At 41.0% G+C, this 19,384-nt stretch overlaps 4 protein-coding genes across 5 annotated transcripts in view; 3 read left to right on the forward strand and 1 right to left on the reverse strand.

Annotated features, from left to right (window-relative positions):
* The first annotated feature begins 688 nt into the window (after positions 1–688).
* LOC124402067 (olfactory receptor class A-like protein 1) lies at positions 689–2,479 on the forward strand. The gene has a single exon (XM_046874719.1). It carries the CDS (start codon positions 1,303–1,305, stop codon positions 2,248–2,250), a length of 948 nt encoding a protein of 315 aa, XP_046730675.1. The 5' UTR covers positions 689–1,302; the 3' UTR covers positions 2,251–2,479.
* Positions 2,480–2,569: 90 nt separating this feature from the next.
* LOC124402068 (rho-related GTP-binding protein RhoA-B-like) lies at positions 2,570–8,518 on the forward strand. Its single transcript, XM_046874720.1, has 5 exons — positions 2,570–2,718; positions 5,487–5,646; positions 5,952–6,072; positions 7,237–7,367; positions 7,745–8,518. The coding sequence occupies exons 2-5, from the start codon at positions 5,491–5,493 to the stop codon at positions 7,916–7,918; spliced, it is 582 nt and encodes a 193-aa protein (XP_046730676.1). The 5' UTR covers positions 2,570–2,718; positions 5,487–5,490; the 3' UTR covers positions 7,919–8,518.
* Positions 8,519–8,657: 139 nt separating this feature from the next.
* LOC124402066 (transmembrane protein 43) lies at positions 8,658–14,391 on the reverse strand. The gene is given in 13 exon segments (XM_046874718.1): positions 8,658–9,394; positions 9,490–9,501; positions 9,504–9,606; positions 11,476–11,577; positions 11,752–11,826; positions 12,074–12,195; positions 12,436–12,506; positions 12,595–12,664; positions 12,877–12,926; positions 13,022–13,116; positions 13,211–13,345; positions 13,497–13,646; positions 14,118–14,391. Coding segments are annotated over 13 exon segments (1,194 nt in total). The 5' UTR covers positions 14,124–14,391; the 3' UTR covers positions 8,658–9,191.
* A 1,188-nt stretch (positions 14,392–15,579) lies between these two features.
* Positions 15,580–19,384, forward strand: part of zgc:112334 (uncharacterized protein LOC619199 homolog) — a 5,161-nt gene continuing 1,356 nt past the window's right edge. For both annotated transcript variants that reach the window (XM_046874716.1, XM_046874717.1), the window contains exons 1-8: positions 15,580–15,753; positions 16,918–17,025; positions 17,135–17,231; positions 17,322–17,456; positions 17,741–17,939; positions 18,098–18,229; positions 18,480–18,579; positions 18,874–19,045. In XM_046874716.1, the coding sequence (XP_046730672.1) occupies positions 15,712–15,753; positions 16,918–17,025; positions 17,135–17,231; positions 17,322–17,456; positions 17,741–17,939; positions 18,098–18,229; positions 18,480–18,579; positions 18,874–19,045 (985 nt within the window). In that variant the 5' untranslated portion in view covers positions 15,580–15,711. The remainder of the gene's footprint in view (positions 15,754–16,917; positions 17,026–17,134; positions 17,232–17,321; positions 17,457–17,740; positions 17,940–18,097; positions 18,230–18,479; positions 18,580–18,873; positions 19,046–19,384) is intronic.

Below are 19,384 nucleotides of genomic sequence, written 5' to 3' on the forward strand. Positions count from 1 at the left end.
GTAGAGTGTGTATGTGTAGAGTGTGTATTGTGTAGAGTGTGTATGTTGTAGAGAGTGTATTTGTATAGTGTAGAGTGTGTATTGTGTAGAGTGTGTATTGTGTAGAGTGTGTATGTTGTAGAGAGTGTATGTATAGTGTAGAGTGTGTATTGTGTAGAGTGTGTATTGTGTAGAGTGTGTATGTTGTAGAGAGTGTATATGTATAGTGTAGAGTGTGTATATTGTAGAGTGTGTATTGTGTAGAGTGTGTATGTTGTAGAGAGTGTATGTGTATGAAAGAATTCTATATTCTTAATTAAAAATTAAAACCCTACACCACAGTGCTGTTAGATTAAAACGTTCTCTATAACAGCATCTCTGATGGTATTATAGTAATTTTTTCGTCCTTATATGTTAACGTTTTTATGGCAAAATGGACATTCGCAGGAACATGTGTAGTTGTAATAGGAGTCAAACTGTTTATGTGACATGTATGGAAGGAGTCTCCAGTGTCAGTATGATATTTAAGCTTTTCAACATCTTCAGGATAGAGGAATTTACACTTCCTTTAAAGTCTGATGCTAACATGAAGTAACAAGTTTTTTGTTTGTTTGTTTGTATTAACTTCAAGAGAGAGAATGTACATCATCTGGAAGATGCCATTATCCAGAAGAATTAGAAGTGGTAGATTAGTGAGGCTGGGGTCTGAACTCATGACCTTCTGTTCCAAAGTCCAATGCCTTTACTACTAAACTACCACTTCCAAGAATAAAGAGAGGCTAGTAATGGGACGAGAGTGTTAAAACAAAACAAAATACTGCTATTACAAATATAAAGGTACATGCACTTTACTTATATGAAACAGTTCTAATTATTGCAATGGTGTAACAGGAACGAAAGTTCTTCTCCTCAGGCTCTACACATTGTTTTGAAGGAAACGTTTAGTAGTGATTGTTGGAGGTGTTCTTGTTTCAGTCCTGCACCTGTAGTTGTTTTCACTAAAACCTAATTGTGCAGTGAGCAGGTGGGGCTCGCACTCAGTTTCCTCGGCGACTCTGGTTTCCGTGGTTACTCAGAATCTTTCGGTGTTTTGTTTCGCCGTGCGTCGGGGCCCCAGCGGAAAAGTACAGCGTATAAATTCGTATATCTTTACTTTCATTCCCCTTCGAAGACAATTACAAATGTGCGTGAGCCGTCGAAAGGTAAACTTCCAGGTAAACTTTTATTAATTTTGAATATATTTTTATATATAACTTATTTTAAATAAATTTTCAGCCACGTTTTTTTGTCTCTGTTTTGCTGTGACTCAAAAAAACAGGCTCCATGGACCTCTGCATTACCATTAAAGGCGTCTCATTCCTCCTGCAAACAGGGCTGGGAATTCTGGGTAACGTGTCTGTGCTGATGGCGTACGCTCACATGTCGTTGGTAGAGTCGCGCCTGCAGCCGGTGGACAGGATCCTGGCTCACCTGGCATTTAGTAACCTGTTGCTCTTGCTGACACGTGGTGTACCACAGACGATGGTCATCTTTGGCCTGCATGACCTGTTGAACGATCCAGGCTGCAAAGTGGTGATCTACGCCTACCGCATCACCCGTGCACTCTCCGTCTGCCTCACCTGCATGCTGAGTTTCTTCCAAGCTCTGACCATCTCACCAGCAGCTGGGCCAAACCTGACCAAGCTGAAATCTCGTCTCCCACAGCTGGTCATTCCAACCTTCGTGAGTCTGTGGCTCTTCAACATGCTGGTCTGCATCGCAGCTCCTCTTCTCTCTGTAGCACCTCGAAACGGCACCGTGCCCCCCTTCACGCTCAATCTCGGATTCTGCTATGTCAACTTCCAGAATAACCTGGCGTACGTGGTGAATGGGGCAGTCCTTTCCACCCGAGATTTCACCTTTGTGGCCGTGATGCTGGCCTCCAGCGGCTACATCCTCGTCCTCCTGCACACACACAGCAGGCAGGTCCGGTCCATCCGACGTGCTCAGCAAGGAACCTCAATGGAAATGCGGGCCGCTAAGACCGTCGTCATGCTGGTGGTGCTGTACACGCTGTTCTTCGGCATCGATAACGTCATCTGGATCTACATGCTCACTGTGGCCCAGGTTCCCGCCGTGGTAGCAGACATGAGAGTGTTTTTTTCTTCGTGCTATGCCACCTTCAGTCCTTTCCTCATGATAAGCACCAATAAGAAGATAAAGGAGAGGATGGTGTGTGCAGCTGGAGAACAGTCGACTGAAGACTCCAACGAGAAACCAAACACCAAATGAACTTTTTTTGTGATACTAGAAAGCATATATTTTAGTATTCTTGATATACATAAGTATATAAATGAAGAAAAATACATAATGTTATGCTCTCTGTGCTGACTTTTATTTTGTTGCCAAAATGGCGGCCATTTTGTACTTGTACAGCTTTGTTTTTTAAAGAAACCTAGTGGTTATTCTACAAATGTAACCAGATCATTGATTTCCCCATTATTTATAATGTTAAACACACGTCATGTAAACGCTGTAAAACACACAGACGCGGCTTGTGCTCGGGTTGTACGATAGACGAAAGAGCGCATGCGCGATACATCATGGCCGACGGGCACCTACACACATGCGCGTTTGTGTCGCGCATGCGCGGTGCTCATCAAGCAATCGCTCGCGGTGGTGACAGTTGCGCCGTTGTGCTTTGACGCTTTTGGGTGGGAGAGACCGGAAAAACTCGCTCGCTAAAGCATCAAACACAAGGTAAATAAAGAAACAAGCATAAATGTTGGGTTTATAGATCGCATGTGTCGCGTGTATAACGACCCGTGATATTCGGCGATCTTACAGCTCAGGGAAAAGACCGCGATCGGGGAGTTTATTCCTCCAAACAAAGGGCCGTGTTCGCTGGAACAAGTCGCACTTCCGCTTATGGGGCTATTGCTAAGCTAAGCTTAAGGTTCCTGAATAGGGAACGTGTAACAACGAAAATAATGATAAAATATTAAGTTTAGAAGTAGGGAGAGATGTAGAAGCTGAATGTGATCTCTGATCTGAGAGGAGATTCACCGTTAAACACATCTAACTCCCCACCATTTCCGCAGTGTTTATTATTTATTTAATAAATCCGGTTGTTGTAACGACCTAAAACATTTCCATTACAAAATTATATGGTTTTAAACTATTTAAATACGTAATTAACGGGTTTAAATGTGATTCATTATTTCCGGAGTTAATCCTGAGAGAGATTAGCGACACTTAGCGCTGTTCCGGTTTGACATTTTCACGGTTTGATATCGGACAATACAATTATATCATGATATTTCGGTATTAAGCCACTACAAACTGAAATAAAGTTTGATATAAAATTATGTACTTCACCTGCATCCGATATTTTATATCTATATTTTCCACAGCACAATAATATTGTGCAGAATCTTCATGTATCATGTTTGCACCCCTTCATCATCATCACTTGCATGTTTATTTTTTAATTGGAAAATATAATGAATAAGATCACGGTCGCTATCTCCTGTGACATTCTTTTTTCATATCATGTAAACCAGCACTCTCCGACCAATTTTGCACCATGAACCAGTTTCCCGTGATACCCTGGGGGATCAGACCTATAACTAAACACAATAACATATATTACTAGTATACAAATGTTATGATTTAATTTTTACATATGAATTATTAATGAAAATAACTTACTATAATACAGGATCTAAATATAAAACACACTGCAGGCCACAAACCTCAATAAAATAGAAATAAAATAAACATTACAGAAAGTCTTTATTTTTGTTGTGCTGCCCAATACTGATAGTTGAGGATTCCTTGTGTATACCATTATAATGCTAAAACTCTAAATTTTGATTGGGTCAGCTGCTCCGACAGCCTCAAATCACCACTTTACGTTAATTTACTCTGTCTTATACCTTATTGTTTTTAAGGTTACAGTTCGTTTTAGGTGCACAAACGAAGTGAAACCGTGTGTACACGTTGATGTGGTGAAAGTCTTTTCTTTTTTAACAGTGCTTTGTCCCTTTGTGTTCTCCATGGATTTCTTGTGAAATATTCTTCATGAATTAATAAATAGTTGTAAATTCTAATATTGTACTTTTATTTAAATGTATTAAAATTTCATTATCAAAATGTTTATACATTACATTTACAATTAGAACTATTATTACTTATAGTAATACAGTTAGTATTATGGTTATTACTAGTAGTAGTAGTCGGAAGTGATAGTACGGTAACAGTAGTACTTAATAGTAAAAGTAGCATTATAGCAACACTTACAGTACAGTGTTTTGTTTAGTAGTAACAGTTGCGGTATGGTGGTTACTTTAGTTGTAACAGTAGCAGTACAGTGGTTACTGTTATAGTAATAGTAGTAGTACAGTGGGTAATGTAGTATTAACAGTAGCAGTATGGTGGTTACCATGGTAGTGACAGTAGCAATTTGGTGGATAGTCTAATTGTAATAGTTGGGTGGTAGTAACAGTAGCAGTATGGTGGTTACTGTAGTAATAATAGTAGTAGTACAGTGGGTAATGTAGTATTAACAGTAGCAGTATGGTGGTTACCATGGTAGTGACAGTAGCAGTTTGGTGGTTAGTCTAATTGTAATAGTTGGGTGGTAGTAACAGTAGCAGTATGGTGGTTACTGTAGTAATAATAGTAGTAGTACGGTGGTTACTATAGTAGTACCTGTACAATGGTTGATATAGTGGTAACTGTAGCAGTACAGTGGTTACTGTAGTAGTAACAATAGCTGTACAGTGGTTACTTTAGTAGTAACCGAGGCAGTATGGTGGTTACTGTAGTAGTAACAGTAGCAGTATGGTGGTTAGTGTACTTACAATAGCTGGCTGGTGGTAATAATAGTAGTGTGGTTGTTACTGTAGCAGTACAGTGGTTACTGTAGTAATAAGGTGATTACTGTTGTCGTAACAGTAAAAGTAAATTTCTTACTGTGGTAGTAACAGTAGCAGTAAAGTGGTTACTGTAGTATTAATAGTATTAGTACAGTGGTTAATGTAATAATAGAAATGTAGTGTAACAGTACAGTGATTTCTGTACGAGTAATAGTAGTGTGGTAGTAACAGTGGCAGTAAAATGGTTACTTTAGTAGTAATAGTATCAATACGGTGGTTTCTGTAAGAGTATTAGCAGTGTAGTGTAACAGTACAGTGGTTTCTGTTAGAGTAATAGTAATGTGGTAGTAACAGTGGTGTATTGTAACAGTATGGTGGTTAATGTTGTAATAGTAGTGTAACAGTACAGTGGATACTGTTGTAGTAACAGAAGTATAATAATGAATCTAATTTAAAGAACTAGCTAGACTAGCCAGATTCCTGCTACTAATAGTGACTGGTGAAATTGTTGACATGGATAGATTGTGCGTACCAGTTTGTGGCTTTTCTGAGAAATACCAACTGTCAATAACATATCCAATAGTGTACCTCAGCACCAGCGAGTGAGTTCTGGTTCATGTCTCTAACCCAATCTCTGTGTTCCTCCAGAGAGATGGCAGCGATCCGTAAGAAGCTGGTGATCGTGGGGGATGGCGCATGCGGTAAGACGTGTCTGCTCATTGTCTTCAGTAAGGACCAGTTCCCCGAGGTGTACGTCCCCACCGTATTTGAAAACTACGTAGCCGACATCGAAGTGGACGGCAAACAGGTACCTGAAACAACACCAACGCAGGGTAAAGAAAGGTGTTGAGTAAATTAAGTTCGTATTGATTTTCTGCCTCCTAATAAGAAAAAGAACTACCTTTGAGATTAACAGCGTAGCACCAATAGCTAGGACTGGTAAAGAACGGCGTCATGGTTACAGTGGGTAATTTGTTTTGTGTGAGAAAGTGTAACATATTTTACAATTATAATAATAAAACAGTAATGTGTAAACAGTATATAATTAAACTTTATAGCTGCAAATTTATTTTGAGAAACCTGTGTGTGTGTGTGTGTGTGTGTGTGTGTAAGGTGGAGCTGGCGTTGTGGGATACGGCAGGACAAGAAGATTACGACCGTCTCCGTCCTCTCTCCTATCCCGACACTGACGTCATCCTTATGTGTTTCTCCATCGACAGTCCTGACAGTCTCGGTACAGTACACGCACACACACACACACACACACAAAACTTTTGGCTGATGGATTATAGGCAATAACGATCATACCTAAATATTGTTAAATACACACCCTTTCATCACCATCACCCTTCACTCCTCTCTGTCACAGTTAGCATAGATTTCAACTTTGCTGACCTTTAATATGAACATTTTAATTATTTCTTTTGTGGAATTTAAAGTTTTCACTGCTAATGCTAACTAAAGGATGTACAACCTTTTTTCAGAAATAAAGTTTCACTGCTAGCTAGCATGAGCCTAGCCTGACAGGAAATCTGAGAGGAATCTTCAAAATACATTTATTTTCCTTTATATTTCCACTCATACCTCCATGCTATCTGGCTAAAAGAAGGTAATCTGTGAGGGAAGTTTGTTGAAAAGTAAAAGTATTTCAGAATTAGCTCACATTCATAGCTAACTGCTAAACTAAACTAATTTAAAGTCAAGTGTACAAAGTCATATTTTTTACTGCTAATGCTAACTAAAAAAGTGCTAACCTGACAGGAATGTTTGAGGATCCTGTAATGCTAATGAAGACTAGCCAGCTAGCATGAGCTAACCTGACAGGATTTCTGAGAGAAAAGTTAAAAATGAATCTTTTTATTATAAGTTCACTCATATTCATAGCTAACTGCTAAAGTAAACTAATTTAAAGTCAAGTGTACAAAGTCATAATTTCTACTGCTAATGCTAACCTGACAGGAATGTTTGAGAATGCAAGTTAGCGTGCGATAGCCTGACAGGAATTTTGACAGTATCACAATTAATGAGCTTCATATTAATAAATGTCCATAACTTACCTTAATAATGCTAGTTACTAATATGAACAATCCCCTGGGAGGATAATTGACACATTCACCTCCTTCTTTACCTCACAAATGACCGGTTTGAGTTTATATAGCAGTGTATAACCACACCTACCTCCATGTAGCTCCTCCTCCTTATACATCTCTATACAGACTATATGCTGCTGTATAAGTGCTGGGGGAATACCAGTAACAATTTAAAGACATTTTGCACGCGCACACACACACACACACACACACACAAAGTGCAAACAGTAAAAGGAAATAAGCACAATAGGAAATGAACAGTTTTTTATAGCATGTGAATCTGAATAGCTCCGGTTTCCTGTGTACAGAGAACATTCCGGAAAAATGGACTCCTGAGGTGAAGCATTTCTGCCCCAACGTCCCTATCATCCTGGTGGGCAATAAGAAGGACCTGCGCAACGATGAACACACTCGGCGCGAGCTAGCCAAGATGAAGCAGGTAGGCAGCAAGGGTTTATTAGACTCTGGGCACTAAAGATGAGTTTAGAACGCTGAAATGTAAATTACAGCCATGTTGCTGAAACAGAAATCAGATTACAGAAGTCTAAATATAATGCAGACTTAATTACCGACTTCTTAAACGCAAATAATGGAATAAATAATGTCTTAAAATATGCAGGTGGACAAAAAACAAAAGTTAACTGAATGTGAGTTCAAACCATAACTATACAATCTGAGAAAATATGTATAATTATAAATTATAATGAATCATATTGGTGTTGGTAAGAACCTTTAAAGGACAAATGAGTGAATAAATAGCGAGTGTCTGACTGCCTTTCCAGAGTGTGCTGTACGTTAAATATCCTCTGTCTGCAGGAGCCGGTGAAAGCAGAGGAGGGACGCGACATGGCGAATCGGATCTACGCCTTCGGATACATGGAGTGTTCAGCTAAGACGAAGGACGGCGTGCGGGAGGTGTTTGAGATGGCCACCAGGGCGGCGCTGCAGGCCAGGAAAGGCAAGAAGGGCAATAAATGCCTCCTACTGTAAAGCAAGCAGGACTCTGTGCTCATTACGTGGGGTGGGAGGGGCCAAATATAAGCCACACCCCCTTTCCCCATCTCCCTAATCAGCCTGCCTGAAATGACTGTGCTCAACCGTTAAAAACGTTTTCTTTTCTTTGTTGTTTTTTTTTTTTTTTTAAAGAAAAATTATGTCTTAAGCGAAACCAGTAACGACTAGTTATGGAAGTTATTGTTTTTGTCAGTATTTAAAGAGGCAGACCAGGAGCTATGCTGTTCTATTGTACCTTTTTTCACACATACACGCACGCCATTATTAAATTCGCCATATAAACCAGTGCCGAGCCAGCGGTAAAAGAAGCGGTGTTGGAGTCGTGCATTCGCTTGTATCAGTGAGGTTTCATCCACGCAGTTATTTCGGATTATAAATATGCAAATGAAGATGGGGGGAAAAAGCTGATCAGGACCAATTTGCAGTACAGAAAAGACACAACGCAGCGTCTGTGTTTTTTCTGGAATGCATACACTTGGACAAGACTTGAACCTTTTTTTTTTTTTTTCTTTTCTTTCAAAACAAACAGAAACCTAATTTGGTATCTTTGTGTATTAAAGAAAAACTTTTTAGGAACCTTGTCTGTCTTTTGCTTGTGTTTTAGGTAATATAATTTTATGTGGGGGGGGAAATAACCCACACTGTAGCAGGTAAAACCATGAAAACATGACGTGTTATTGCTTCATAAATGGTAAGAACCAATCAGAATCTGATATGCAAATAAAAGCCATGGGAGTGTGTTAATCTGCAAATTACAGAATCTGCATACAAAACATTTTCCTCTTTTTATGACAACATAGGACTTCCCCATTGTGTCACCATTTGAAGGAAATAACTAAAAACTTATGAACCCATATATATTTCATTACTCATCCAAGTTTCAGAGCATGGATGACTAGATTCTGATTGGTCAGAAGGCATAGATTACAAAACAATAAGGAATGCTGAATAAGGGAAGCCTGCACCATACACATTAAATATTTACTCCCAGACCTGCTTATATAATCAGTCACCATCTTCTGACTTATCAGAATCTGGGTATGTAGCCACACTGTCGAGGTTCTCTGACTGAAGCATGTGTCAGAGTATGAGGTGTTTATCTCCTCAGGGTGATTTATCAGTAATTGTATTAAACGTCTTTACATTCTTAACAACCATTCTGAGTAGGAGTGTGTTTACTTTTTGGTTTTAAACATCAGTCTGTAACAAAGTACTCTGAGCCATCCACCATCCGAGCGTTCTGTAGTCGTCACTGGTGTTTCTTCTCGGCTCTTCGAATGTGTGCGATGATGATGGGCAGCAGGGCGAGTGCGGTGAGTAGTGCCGCCACCAGGGGGCGATAAAACAGCCAGCCGACGGAGATGATGAGGAGAGACAGAGAGAAGGACATACACACCGCGAAGAGCTTCACACCCATCAACACCAGCTCTCTCAGCACAGGGACCCAGTCCACTACACACACACACACACACACACACACAATAACCTGCTTACACAAACACTACGGTGTAGTAAGAGTATCACGTGTAAATGTGTGCATTATTTACCCAGAGTGTAAAAATGTGCATGGTCATATTAATTGCGATGAACATGAGGACCCAACCTACAAGTCTCATAGCCCACGTCCTTGTCATGTTAGACTGATGTTCTCGAGCAAAGACCTCCTACACACACACACACACACACACACACACACACACACACACACACACACACACACACACACACACACACACACACACACACACACACCCTGTACAATTAATGTGTATAATGTCTCAATCTTTATCAAAGTAGATCAAAGATAAAAAAAAACAAACAAGTTAAATAAATCATATCTATTATCTGCATATTAAACATATAGCCTTCATACTTTAGGCTAGAGGTCAAGTGATAGTGGATTTGAACAATATTTAGGTATGATCGTTATTGCCTATAATCCATCAGCCAATAGTTTTTCAAATGAGTACTGGATCAAAACAACAAATGAACATAACATTACAAGTATAATAATACTGACATGATGAAAATGTGCTAAATGAAATAAATATGAATATATTAATTAGATTAATATATACAGTGGAACCCGGTTATGTCGAGGGCCTAGGGGATGCCAAAAAGGGTCGAGATAACCGATGATCGAGATAAACGAAAACCAATATGGCGGCAATATATTAACATGCTTATAATGTCTTTATGTACATGATGTGCGTTATTAAATGAGAATGTGCATGCACGTGTTGTAGGTTTTTTACACAACAGTGTTGCCGTGATTTGTTTGATTGGTCATGCGGATCGAGATAACCTGTAATGCGGATAAGGAGGCGGAAGCCGAAGTAAACGCAAACAAAGTTTTGAGAATACAGGTAGTTGTCGACTTACGACCGTTCTACTTTACGACCACAATCGCTGGCCGCGGCGTGTGTACCAGCTTCCGGCATCATTTCACAGTACTGTACATGTAGCCTACTCTACTTACGACTAAACCGTGTTACGACCAATCTGTTGGTCCCAATTGTGGTCGTAAGTCGACGACTACCTGTACTCAGGAGAGAATCCACCAACTTGTAGGAAAGCAGTAATATCCAGTGCTGCGCTCCGGGAGTGCGGTCCACAAAGTTCTGTGAAAGCAGAGACAGTTCGTGTAGAGAATCCACGGATCTGCGCTATGGAAAGCGCAGATCCGGATAAACGTGGTGCAGACAGCGTGAAGATGGAAAACAGCAGGATCGGGGGAATCCGGGGGGTCGTTGAGAGAATGCGGAGTCCGAGAAGAAGGGTACTGAGCGGGATACGTATACGCGATTACACAGACCGCCATGAACCAACACATACGATCATGCACAAACAATAACGGACCGCGAGTGTGTGGAGGTGAGGGGCTTAAATAGAAGATGGGATGAGTGAGTGAATGAGAGTCAGGTGTGTGTGATCAGCATGACTGCGACGAGCACACGGGAGAAGAAGCAGGGTGCTTCGGGGAATGCCGCCGCCGAAGGGGGCGTGGCAGGGGGATTCCTGACATAACCGATGTTAAATGGCAAATTTCCCCCCCTTGTGCTCGAGATATTAGGGTACGACGACATAAAAAAATAAAAGAATCGACATAACCGATTAAAAATGCTAAGACAAAGCGAGAAATTGGCGGTTCCACTTCAAAAACGTCGACTTAATAGGGTTAGCGAGTTAACCGAGGTCGAGATAAGTGGGTTCCACTGTATTGAGGTAAATAAAAGACAAGTTCAAACTGAAGCTAAATGTAATGCTAGGCATCAGTGAGTCGCCTCTAGAGGCTGCTATTATACTGTATAACAAACTATCTGTATAAATTTTTGCCGCCAATAAACTATCGGTGCTGATTAATCGGTTGAGCTCTACTTTGGGCCACGCCCCCTCCCTGCAAACACATTATCGTGATCACTCGGCTTAACGCCGTCTGACGGAGCGAACAACAAAACGCTAACCTGTTACGCTAAGCACCTGTTAGCAACGTTAGCTACAAAGATCCATAAGCACCAGTTACACACTCGTACCCCTGCTGTGAGTTCCTCCAGGTACAGGATCTCCAGCGTGTCTCCTGATTTGGTTTTAAAAGGCATCAGTCTGCTTTCCTTCTGCATTGCCACCACACTCACCTACACACACACACACACACACACACACACACACACACACACACACACACACACACACACACACACACACACACACACACACACACACACACACACACACACACACACCTCCATAATGAAAATCAGCTGATGCTTTATCAAGTGTGTATAGAGGATTTTGGTGAATAAACTCACTTTCTGCGCTTGTCCAGGGAAGGAGCCTTCACCACTGAGTCCGGCATAGGAGAAGCTCACACGCACGTCTCCTACCTACACACATACATCTATGACCCACAGTCACTATATGAGTAATAAACACTGTGTGTGTGTGTGTGTGTGTGTGTGTGTGTGTGTGTGATGCGAGTACGATATGAATCCTGATGTGGATTGTTTACCCCGGAGTTGTGTATCCACGTCAAGGTGGTAAAAGGCACGTCCCTGCGTGTTTCATTTTTCCACTCACTCAGTATTTACTACTCACTCTTTATTAAAAGAGTGTGTGTGTGTGTGTACGTACCTCGGGTCTCTGTGGGTTGGCTGTGTGGTAGAAATAATCCTCATACACGGTGAGAAATGGATCAGTAACAGGAAGCGCACTCAGACTTAGAGTCTGGAAATTATTGATCTGATCGATCAAACCTGCAGAGTAAATAACCACGTTACAATCACATCTCACACACCCCAAGAGGAACCCACAGTATGGCCTTAATCAGTATTAAAGCAGGATTTGGGTTCAGCAAATGAGTCTCTCTCACACACACACACACACACACACACACACACACACACACACACACACACACACACAGATCTGTCTATCACATTTCTTTTGTTTTTTATTTGCATTGTATTCAGGAAATACCGTAATCCAACAGATACCTTTTGAGAGAGAAAAATGGCCGACCCAGACTTCAGGGGCGTCGACAGTAACACTCTCCACTGCCATTGCACTACAACACCACACAAAAAAGATATATACAAAAGAGATACCATGGTGTGTGTGTTGTGTGTGTGTTTAAAATAGGTGTTGCACTGTACCTGGGGTTGACGTGACCGATCTCTAGATCAAAGTTCCTGCTGTTGACGACCTCTGGCTTCCACTCAGTGTCTGAAATCAAAAGCTCAGGATGAATTAGAGTAAACACATCGCGTCGTGCTGCTAGAGGAAAATAATTAGTGTGTGTTCGGGCTGATGAATTAAAGATGTTGATTGTTTTACTTCTCATTCGTTACTGGAGACTCGTTCCATACATGTTCTATCAACAGCTTCCTACATACAGGAAATGTTTGGATTTAGTTTTATGAGAAGGATGAACTCACTGTATGTGTACGTGGTCTCCGTTTTTGTTTCTCCGTTCTCTGTATAGTCCCTGTTTAACAGAAACAGTAAGTGAACACGGAGGATCAGGAACTAGCCTGAGAACGATAATGATGTAACTATTTTATTATGTTAATTATAACCCACCGTGACTCCTGATGCTCCACCCACTGGTACATCTCCACATTCCTCTTCAGCTTCACCGCATGAACAGTAACCATGTAGTTTGGATCATACAGAGGCTGAGAGAGAGAAAGAGCCCGGGAAAGAGGGAGATGTGATTAATTAAAGGATATTACAGTGTAAATAATCTGTGTGTATGTAATGCGGAGGAACCTGAGCCGTGCGCAAAGGGGCCGAGAGGTGAACGAGGTGTTCGTTGTTCTGAGGGTCGATTTTGATGTCTGGGTGAAGCATGACGACCTGAGCAAGTCCCTCATCCAGTGAGGTTGCGGTGCGAATGGCTCTGCCCTGTGAAGGAAAAAAAAAAGGAAGTGAAGAGAGTGTGTGTGTGTGTGTGTGTGTGTGTGTGTGTCTAGGTGTGATTATATCAATTAAATATGTGCTGCTCTTAATACTGTGAATTTAGTAAAACCACATGACATCACCGTTGCTCCCTGACCTCATTAGTGAAGAGCATGTAGAAGGAAAAGAAGAAGAGGGCCAGACCCAACAACATCCCTCCCATCGTTTCTCCCAGACGCTCCAGAAAGCCTGGAGAGCTCCGGGTGTGTACGCGAGTGTGTCGATCCGGACCGTCCTCACCAGAAGACTACAACACAAACACACACACACACACATCAGTGTGAGCAAAATATAACTGAATATAAAAACACTGGTCTGTGATTGGTCGGAAGCTCTGTATAACAGCAGCTCTGACAGAACTGCAGATTGATATTATAATGCTCTTTCTGATACGCTATCATTTCTGTGACAACAACTCAGAAAATGTTAAAGGAAGGAGTCTCCAGTGCCAGAGTTGTGTAACAGTCAGAGCCAAGTGTGTAAGTGTCCTGTATGACAGAGGCGTCTCACTGCAGTGTCTCACTAACAATTAAAAGACAGAATCACAAACTTTACATGCAACTATAAATGGACAAAAAGTACATACACAGTAAAAGTGATATATGAAGGAGTGCTGTTAACTCCTTTATGGCGCGCGCACACACACACACACACACACACACACACACACACAGACCAAAATGCATGTAAAGCTCTGCAGGAATAAGATATTGCTTACCGACATGATCTTCTTAATTACACGAACAGTGTTAGGAAGTTTTACTCTCTAGCTCGAATGACCATAAAATGAGTTTCACTATCTGGTGTGCGCTGACCAGCGTATCAGTCAAAACACAACACAGAATGTAGAACACAAACTTTACTGGGTAACTTTACTCTTGCTATCTTCTGTTAGCTGTTGGCTGTTCGATAGGTTGCGTCATGCAGAATACATGTTGCTGCTCGGCGTTCTGGCCTTTTATACTCTTGATGGGGACGGTGCACTGTGAGGTCAAAGGTTACTTGTCATTGCTTGGTAAACTGTGTGTCTGCCTCTAGTGGTGAAGCATAGAAATACAACTGAATAGGAATCCTTTCTTACAAACAGAAAGTAGATTTGAAAACCGGAAGCGGAAGTAGTGATCATCAACTCTCTTTGCGCACTCTCACAGTGTCACAGGGTTGTAGAGTGAATAATTTACAATTACAATATAACTCAGTGGGTGATGGTGGTGATGAAGATGAGGGCATTCAATTCCGACACCTACTTTTTGAACACCTTATTGCGGAAGCGCGCGCCAAGCCGCGAAGCATGCCGGGAAATAAAGTCTGAGTCCTTCTTTCGTGTGATACAAGACCTCCACACCGCCGCCTGCTGGATGATTGTGCAACACACACACACACACACACACACACACACACACACACAAACAAGGTTTCACAAGTTTTTACTGCCTAAAAATTAATTTTTGTTAATTAGTAATTAGTGTTGGTTAGTCAATAATTTTGGATACATTTATGTAATAAAAAAAATTAATTAGGGTATCTGTCTGTCTGAGTCAGCTTTGTATCTGAAAAGCAAATTTTTAGTTGTATTCTGTCTCTATGAGGGGTATCTCGTCTGTCTGAGGGGTATCCCGTCTGTCTGAGTGGTATCTCGTCTGTCTGAGGGTATATCGTCTGTCTGAGGGATATATCGTCTGCCTGAGGGGTATCCTGTCTGTCTGAGGGGTATCTCATCTGCCTGAGGGGTATCTCATCTGCCTGAGGGGTATCTCGTCTGCCTGAGGGGTATCTCATCTGCCTGAGGGGTATCTCGTCTGCCTGAGGGGTATCTCGTCTGCCTGAGGGGTATCTCGTCTGCCTGAGGGGTATCTCATCTGCCTGAGGGGTATCTCGTTTGCTTGAGGGGTATCTCGTCTGTCTGAGGGGTATCCTTTCTGTAAGAGGGGTGTCCTGTTTGTCTGAGGGGAATCCTATCTGTCTGTGGGGTATCCTATCCATTTTTCTGCACCATTTTCCACACCTGAGAGCAAAAGACTGAAATCCTGCAGCAGTAATGCATATCAAGTATCACTTCACTGTACAACTACTCTCTTCCTCACTGTCTCAGTCAGATCTCCTCTACTATTTTTCCTCTGCTGAGAGGATTATGACTGATGGGATAATACAGGTGTAATACTGTGTTTCTGAAGGTGATGACACACACACACACACACACACACACACACACACACACACACACACACACACACATATACACACAGAGAAACCACTGCAGCAGCTTCACCAATCCATGATTTCAACTGCCTAAGAGCTCCAGTAGATTCAGCATGTCTGACTTCGATGTCATTGTCCTGGGCACCGGGCTCAAGGTAAGAAAATCTTCATCATCATCATCATCATCATCATCATAATCATCAGTAGAAACCTCCAATCTGTCATATGCTGAGCCTAAGTATAATAAACCATATTTATCATACATAAATGTATGTATAAATAAGTAAAGTAATATAAATATAAATATATATACATTCAGCATGTGAAACTGTACTGTATAAACCTGTAATAACTCATTTATGTCATTTTAATATAACTGTCAGAGTGAGTGTAAAAATAATCTCTTATTAAAGCTGACACAAATCATAACGAATCACTAAGAGAGCTGATCTGTGAGGGATTAGGGGGTCATAATCCTGCATGTGTGCACACAAATGCCCACACAATAAATAATAATTAAAATAATAATAATAATTTGATTTGATTAATAGAAATTCACACCAGGCAGCAACACACATTTATTGCAGTTAAACATGGCAGTTAAACATGGCACATACACTGTTACACTGCAAACACATTACTGTTACACCACTCGTACTTTACTGTTACACTGCATTCACATTACTGTTACACCACTCGTACTTTACTGTTACACTGCATTCACATTACTGTTACACCACTCGTACTTTACTGTTACACTGCATTCACATTACTGTTACACCATACTTACTTTACACTTATGACACTTTGCAGACACCCTCATCCAGAGCAACTTACAGTTATCTCAGTTACTTTACTGTTACACTGCTGTCATGTTGCTTTTACACTGGTGTTACTTTGCCATTACACTCAGACAAATTTTACTCACACTCCTGTTATTAGAGGTGTTTATCCACTATGCTAGGCTACAGAGGTATCAGGATTAGTATAACTTGGGATTTTAGTGGTATTACAAAGATGTTACAATGAATTCATTTTACTGTGTCATTGTAACACGCTTGTGTTACTTTAATGTTTCTCTGGAGTAACCTTGATGTTGCTTTGATGTTATTCCAGAGCTACATTATTATTACGTCACTGTTTCTGTTATATGATCTGTTTATTTTTATGGTATGATGGCATTCATCGTGTTTTATGCTTGACTTTGGGGTTCACATTTTGCTACATTATTGTATTTATACAGGTGTTCCATCAGATTTATGGTCTTGGTGCTGTTATGATGCTGGTGTCATGTTTTTAATGACTCTCTCTCTCTAAAGGAATGCATTCTGTCCTGTTTGCTGTCCATCTGTGGGAAAAAGGTTCTTCACATTGACAAGAACCCGTATTATGGAGGAGAGGGCACCTCCATCTCACCCCTTGAACAGGTCTGAACTACGCACACTGTTCTTTATCTCTCTGATCCTGGACTCAGTGTATAGATTTACACAATGCTGAACTCATTTTATTTTTATTTGTGTGTGTTGTGTGAAACAGCTGTATAAGCACTTCCAGCTTCCGGGACCTCCTAAAGGAATGGGACGCGGCAAAGACTGGAACATCGACCTCATTCCAAAGTTTATGCTGTCCAATGGTGAGACTTAGACCAATATTATTTCCTAAACCTTTGGTATATTCCGGTGTCGTAAGAGTTTACTGTACATGATGTTGTGATGTGTTACAGGGCAGCTGGTGAAAATGCTGCTGTTCACAGAGGTCACACGATACCTGGACTTCAAAGTCATCGATGGAAGCTACGTGTTCAAAGGTGGAAAAGTTCACAAAGTTCCCATTACAGAGGCTGACGCTCACGCTTCAGGTAACACACTATACAGTCTGATAGACTGATAGACTGATAGACAGATAGATAGATAGATAGATAGATAGATAGATAGATAGATAGATAGATAGATAGATAGATAGATAGATAGATAGATAGATAGATAGATAGATAGATAGATAGATAGATATTTGATGGGTATGAGGGTTTCTGTTGATTCTGAAAAGATCCTGTTGATACAAAATGCATTTTCAGCTGCTTCCCAACAATATGCTTTCTTCAAAACAAGGTGAATTCAGATCCTGATTGTTTTTGTTTAACAGATCTCATGGGGATGTTTGATAAGAGAAGATTCCGGAAGCTGCTGCTCTTCATCCTAAACTTTGATGAGCATGACCCTCGCACTCACCAGGACATGGATCCACACCGGGCCACTATGAGGGACGTGTTCCGCCATTTTGATTTGGGGCTGGACGTAGTGGAGTTTGTTGGACATGCACTGGCTCTGTACAGCACTGATGAGTTAGTAAATACACTCGAACACACACACACACACACACACACACATTCAAATACACTGAACATGTTTTTCAATTGCAGATTAATCATTTATCCATATAGTTTTGCATCATCCTGTGTCCTGAATGTGTGTGTGTGTGTGTGTGTGTGTGTGTGTGTAGTTATCTGGACCAGCCATGTCTGCAGACCATCAAGCGGATCAGGTTGTACTCAGATTCTGTGGCACGGTACGATCACAGTCCTTACCTGTTCCCGCTGTATGGACTCGGGGAGCTGCCTCAGAGTTTCGCCAGGTACCAAATACAAACACCTTCATATACATTATAAAGAGCTGAGAAGTCACAATAACGTCACTGGAACAAAAAAGCGAAAACTTTTAATAGGTCCCACCCACTTTTCTATCATTGTGACTGACAAGTGCTGAGGCCACACCTCTTTGTGGAAATCTGAACATCAAGATTACTGTTCTTTGAAAAGTAGTTTCATGATGTAGGTGGTTGTGTAATGAAGTTGTGTGTGTGTGTTTGTGTGTGTGTGTTACAGACTTAGTGCTCAGAATGGAGAAAGGTACATGCTGAACCGCCAGGTTGACGACATCATCATGGAAAATGGAAAAGTGGCGGCGGTGAAATCTCAAGGAGAGGTGAGGTGGAAGAGTGAAGCGATAAAAAAATTTATAAAATCACAAAATGTATTCACACAGTAACGTCCGGTTAGAGAGGTAGCAGGATCGCAAAACTTTTACTGTGATGTGAAAAAGAAAATCCTGGTCCACACTTGAGGAGATCCAGTCTGAACTGGGATCAATTCTGAAAGTCATACAGAGGTCATAATAAAATCATTTTTTCTGATTTTACTACAGAAATTTCCCCCCTGTGTGACAAATAAAGGTATATCTTTTTTTTTGTCTTTGATTTTGTCACGTCTGGTCTTTCAGGTTTTCCGATGTAAGCAGCTTTTGTGTGATCCCAGCTACGTCCCCACCCAGGTTAAGAAAGTGGGTCGGGTCATCAGGGTCATCTGCCTGCTGAACCATCCGATCAAAAACACTCAAGATGCCAACTCATGCCAGATCATCATCCCTCATACGCAGGTTCACAGGAAATCCGGTATGAAGCCAAAAAAATGTACAGAACAGAAATATTACAGAGAATGAGTTCATGCTGTAGAATTGTTCTGATTTCTGTCTGTCAATCAAAACCACTTATTACCCAGTCACCAGCCTCTATCTTCATCACCTCGTCAATTCACCTACCCATTCTTTATTATTCCACTTCTATAATGAATAAAAACAGTTATAAATGCAGTTTTACAGAATCATGGTTACATTTTATTATTTCCTTCATACCTTCATCAGATCTTTATTGGTGTCACAATTGTTTGTGTGGGTAAAAACAAATCCCATGTGCATGAGGGTCATATTGAAAAAGCCCAATGCAGGGTGTGTG

The sequence above is a fragment of the Silurus meridionalis genome, chromosome 19, assembly GCF_014805685.1.
Source record: "Silurus meridionalis isolate SWU-2019-XX chromosome 19, ASM1480568v1, whole genome shotgun sequence".
In the NCBI taxonomy this organism is placed as follows: Eukaryota; Metazoa; Chordata; class Actinopteri; order Siluriformes; family Siluridae; genus Silurus; species Silurus meridionalis.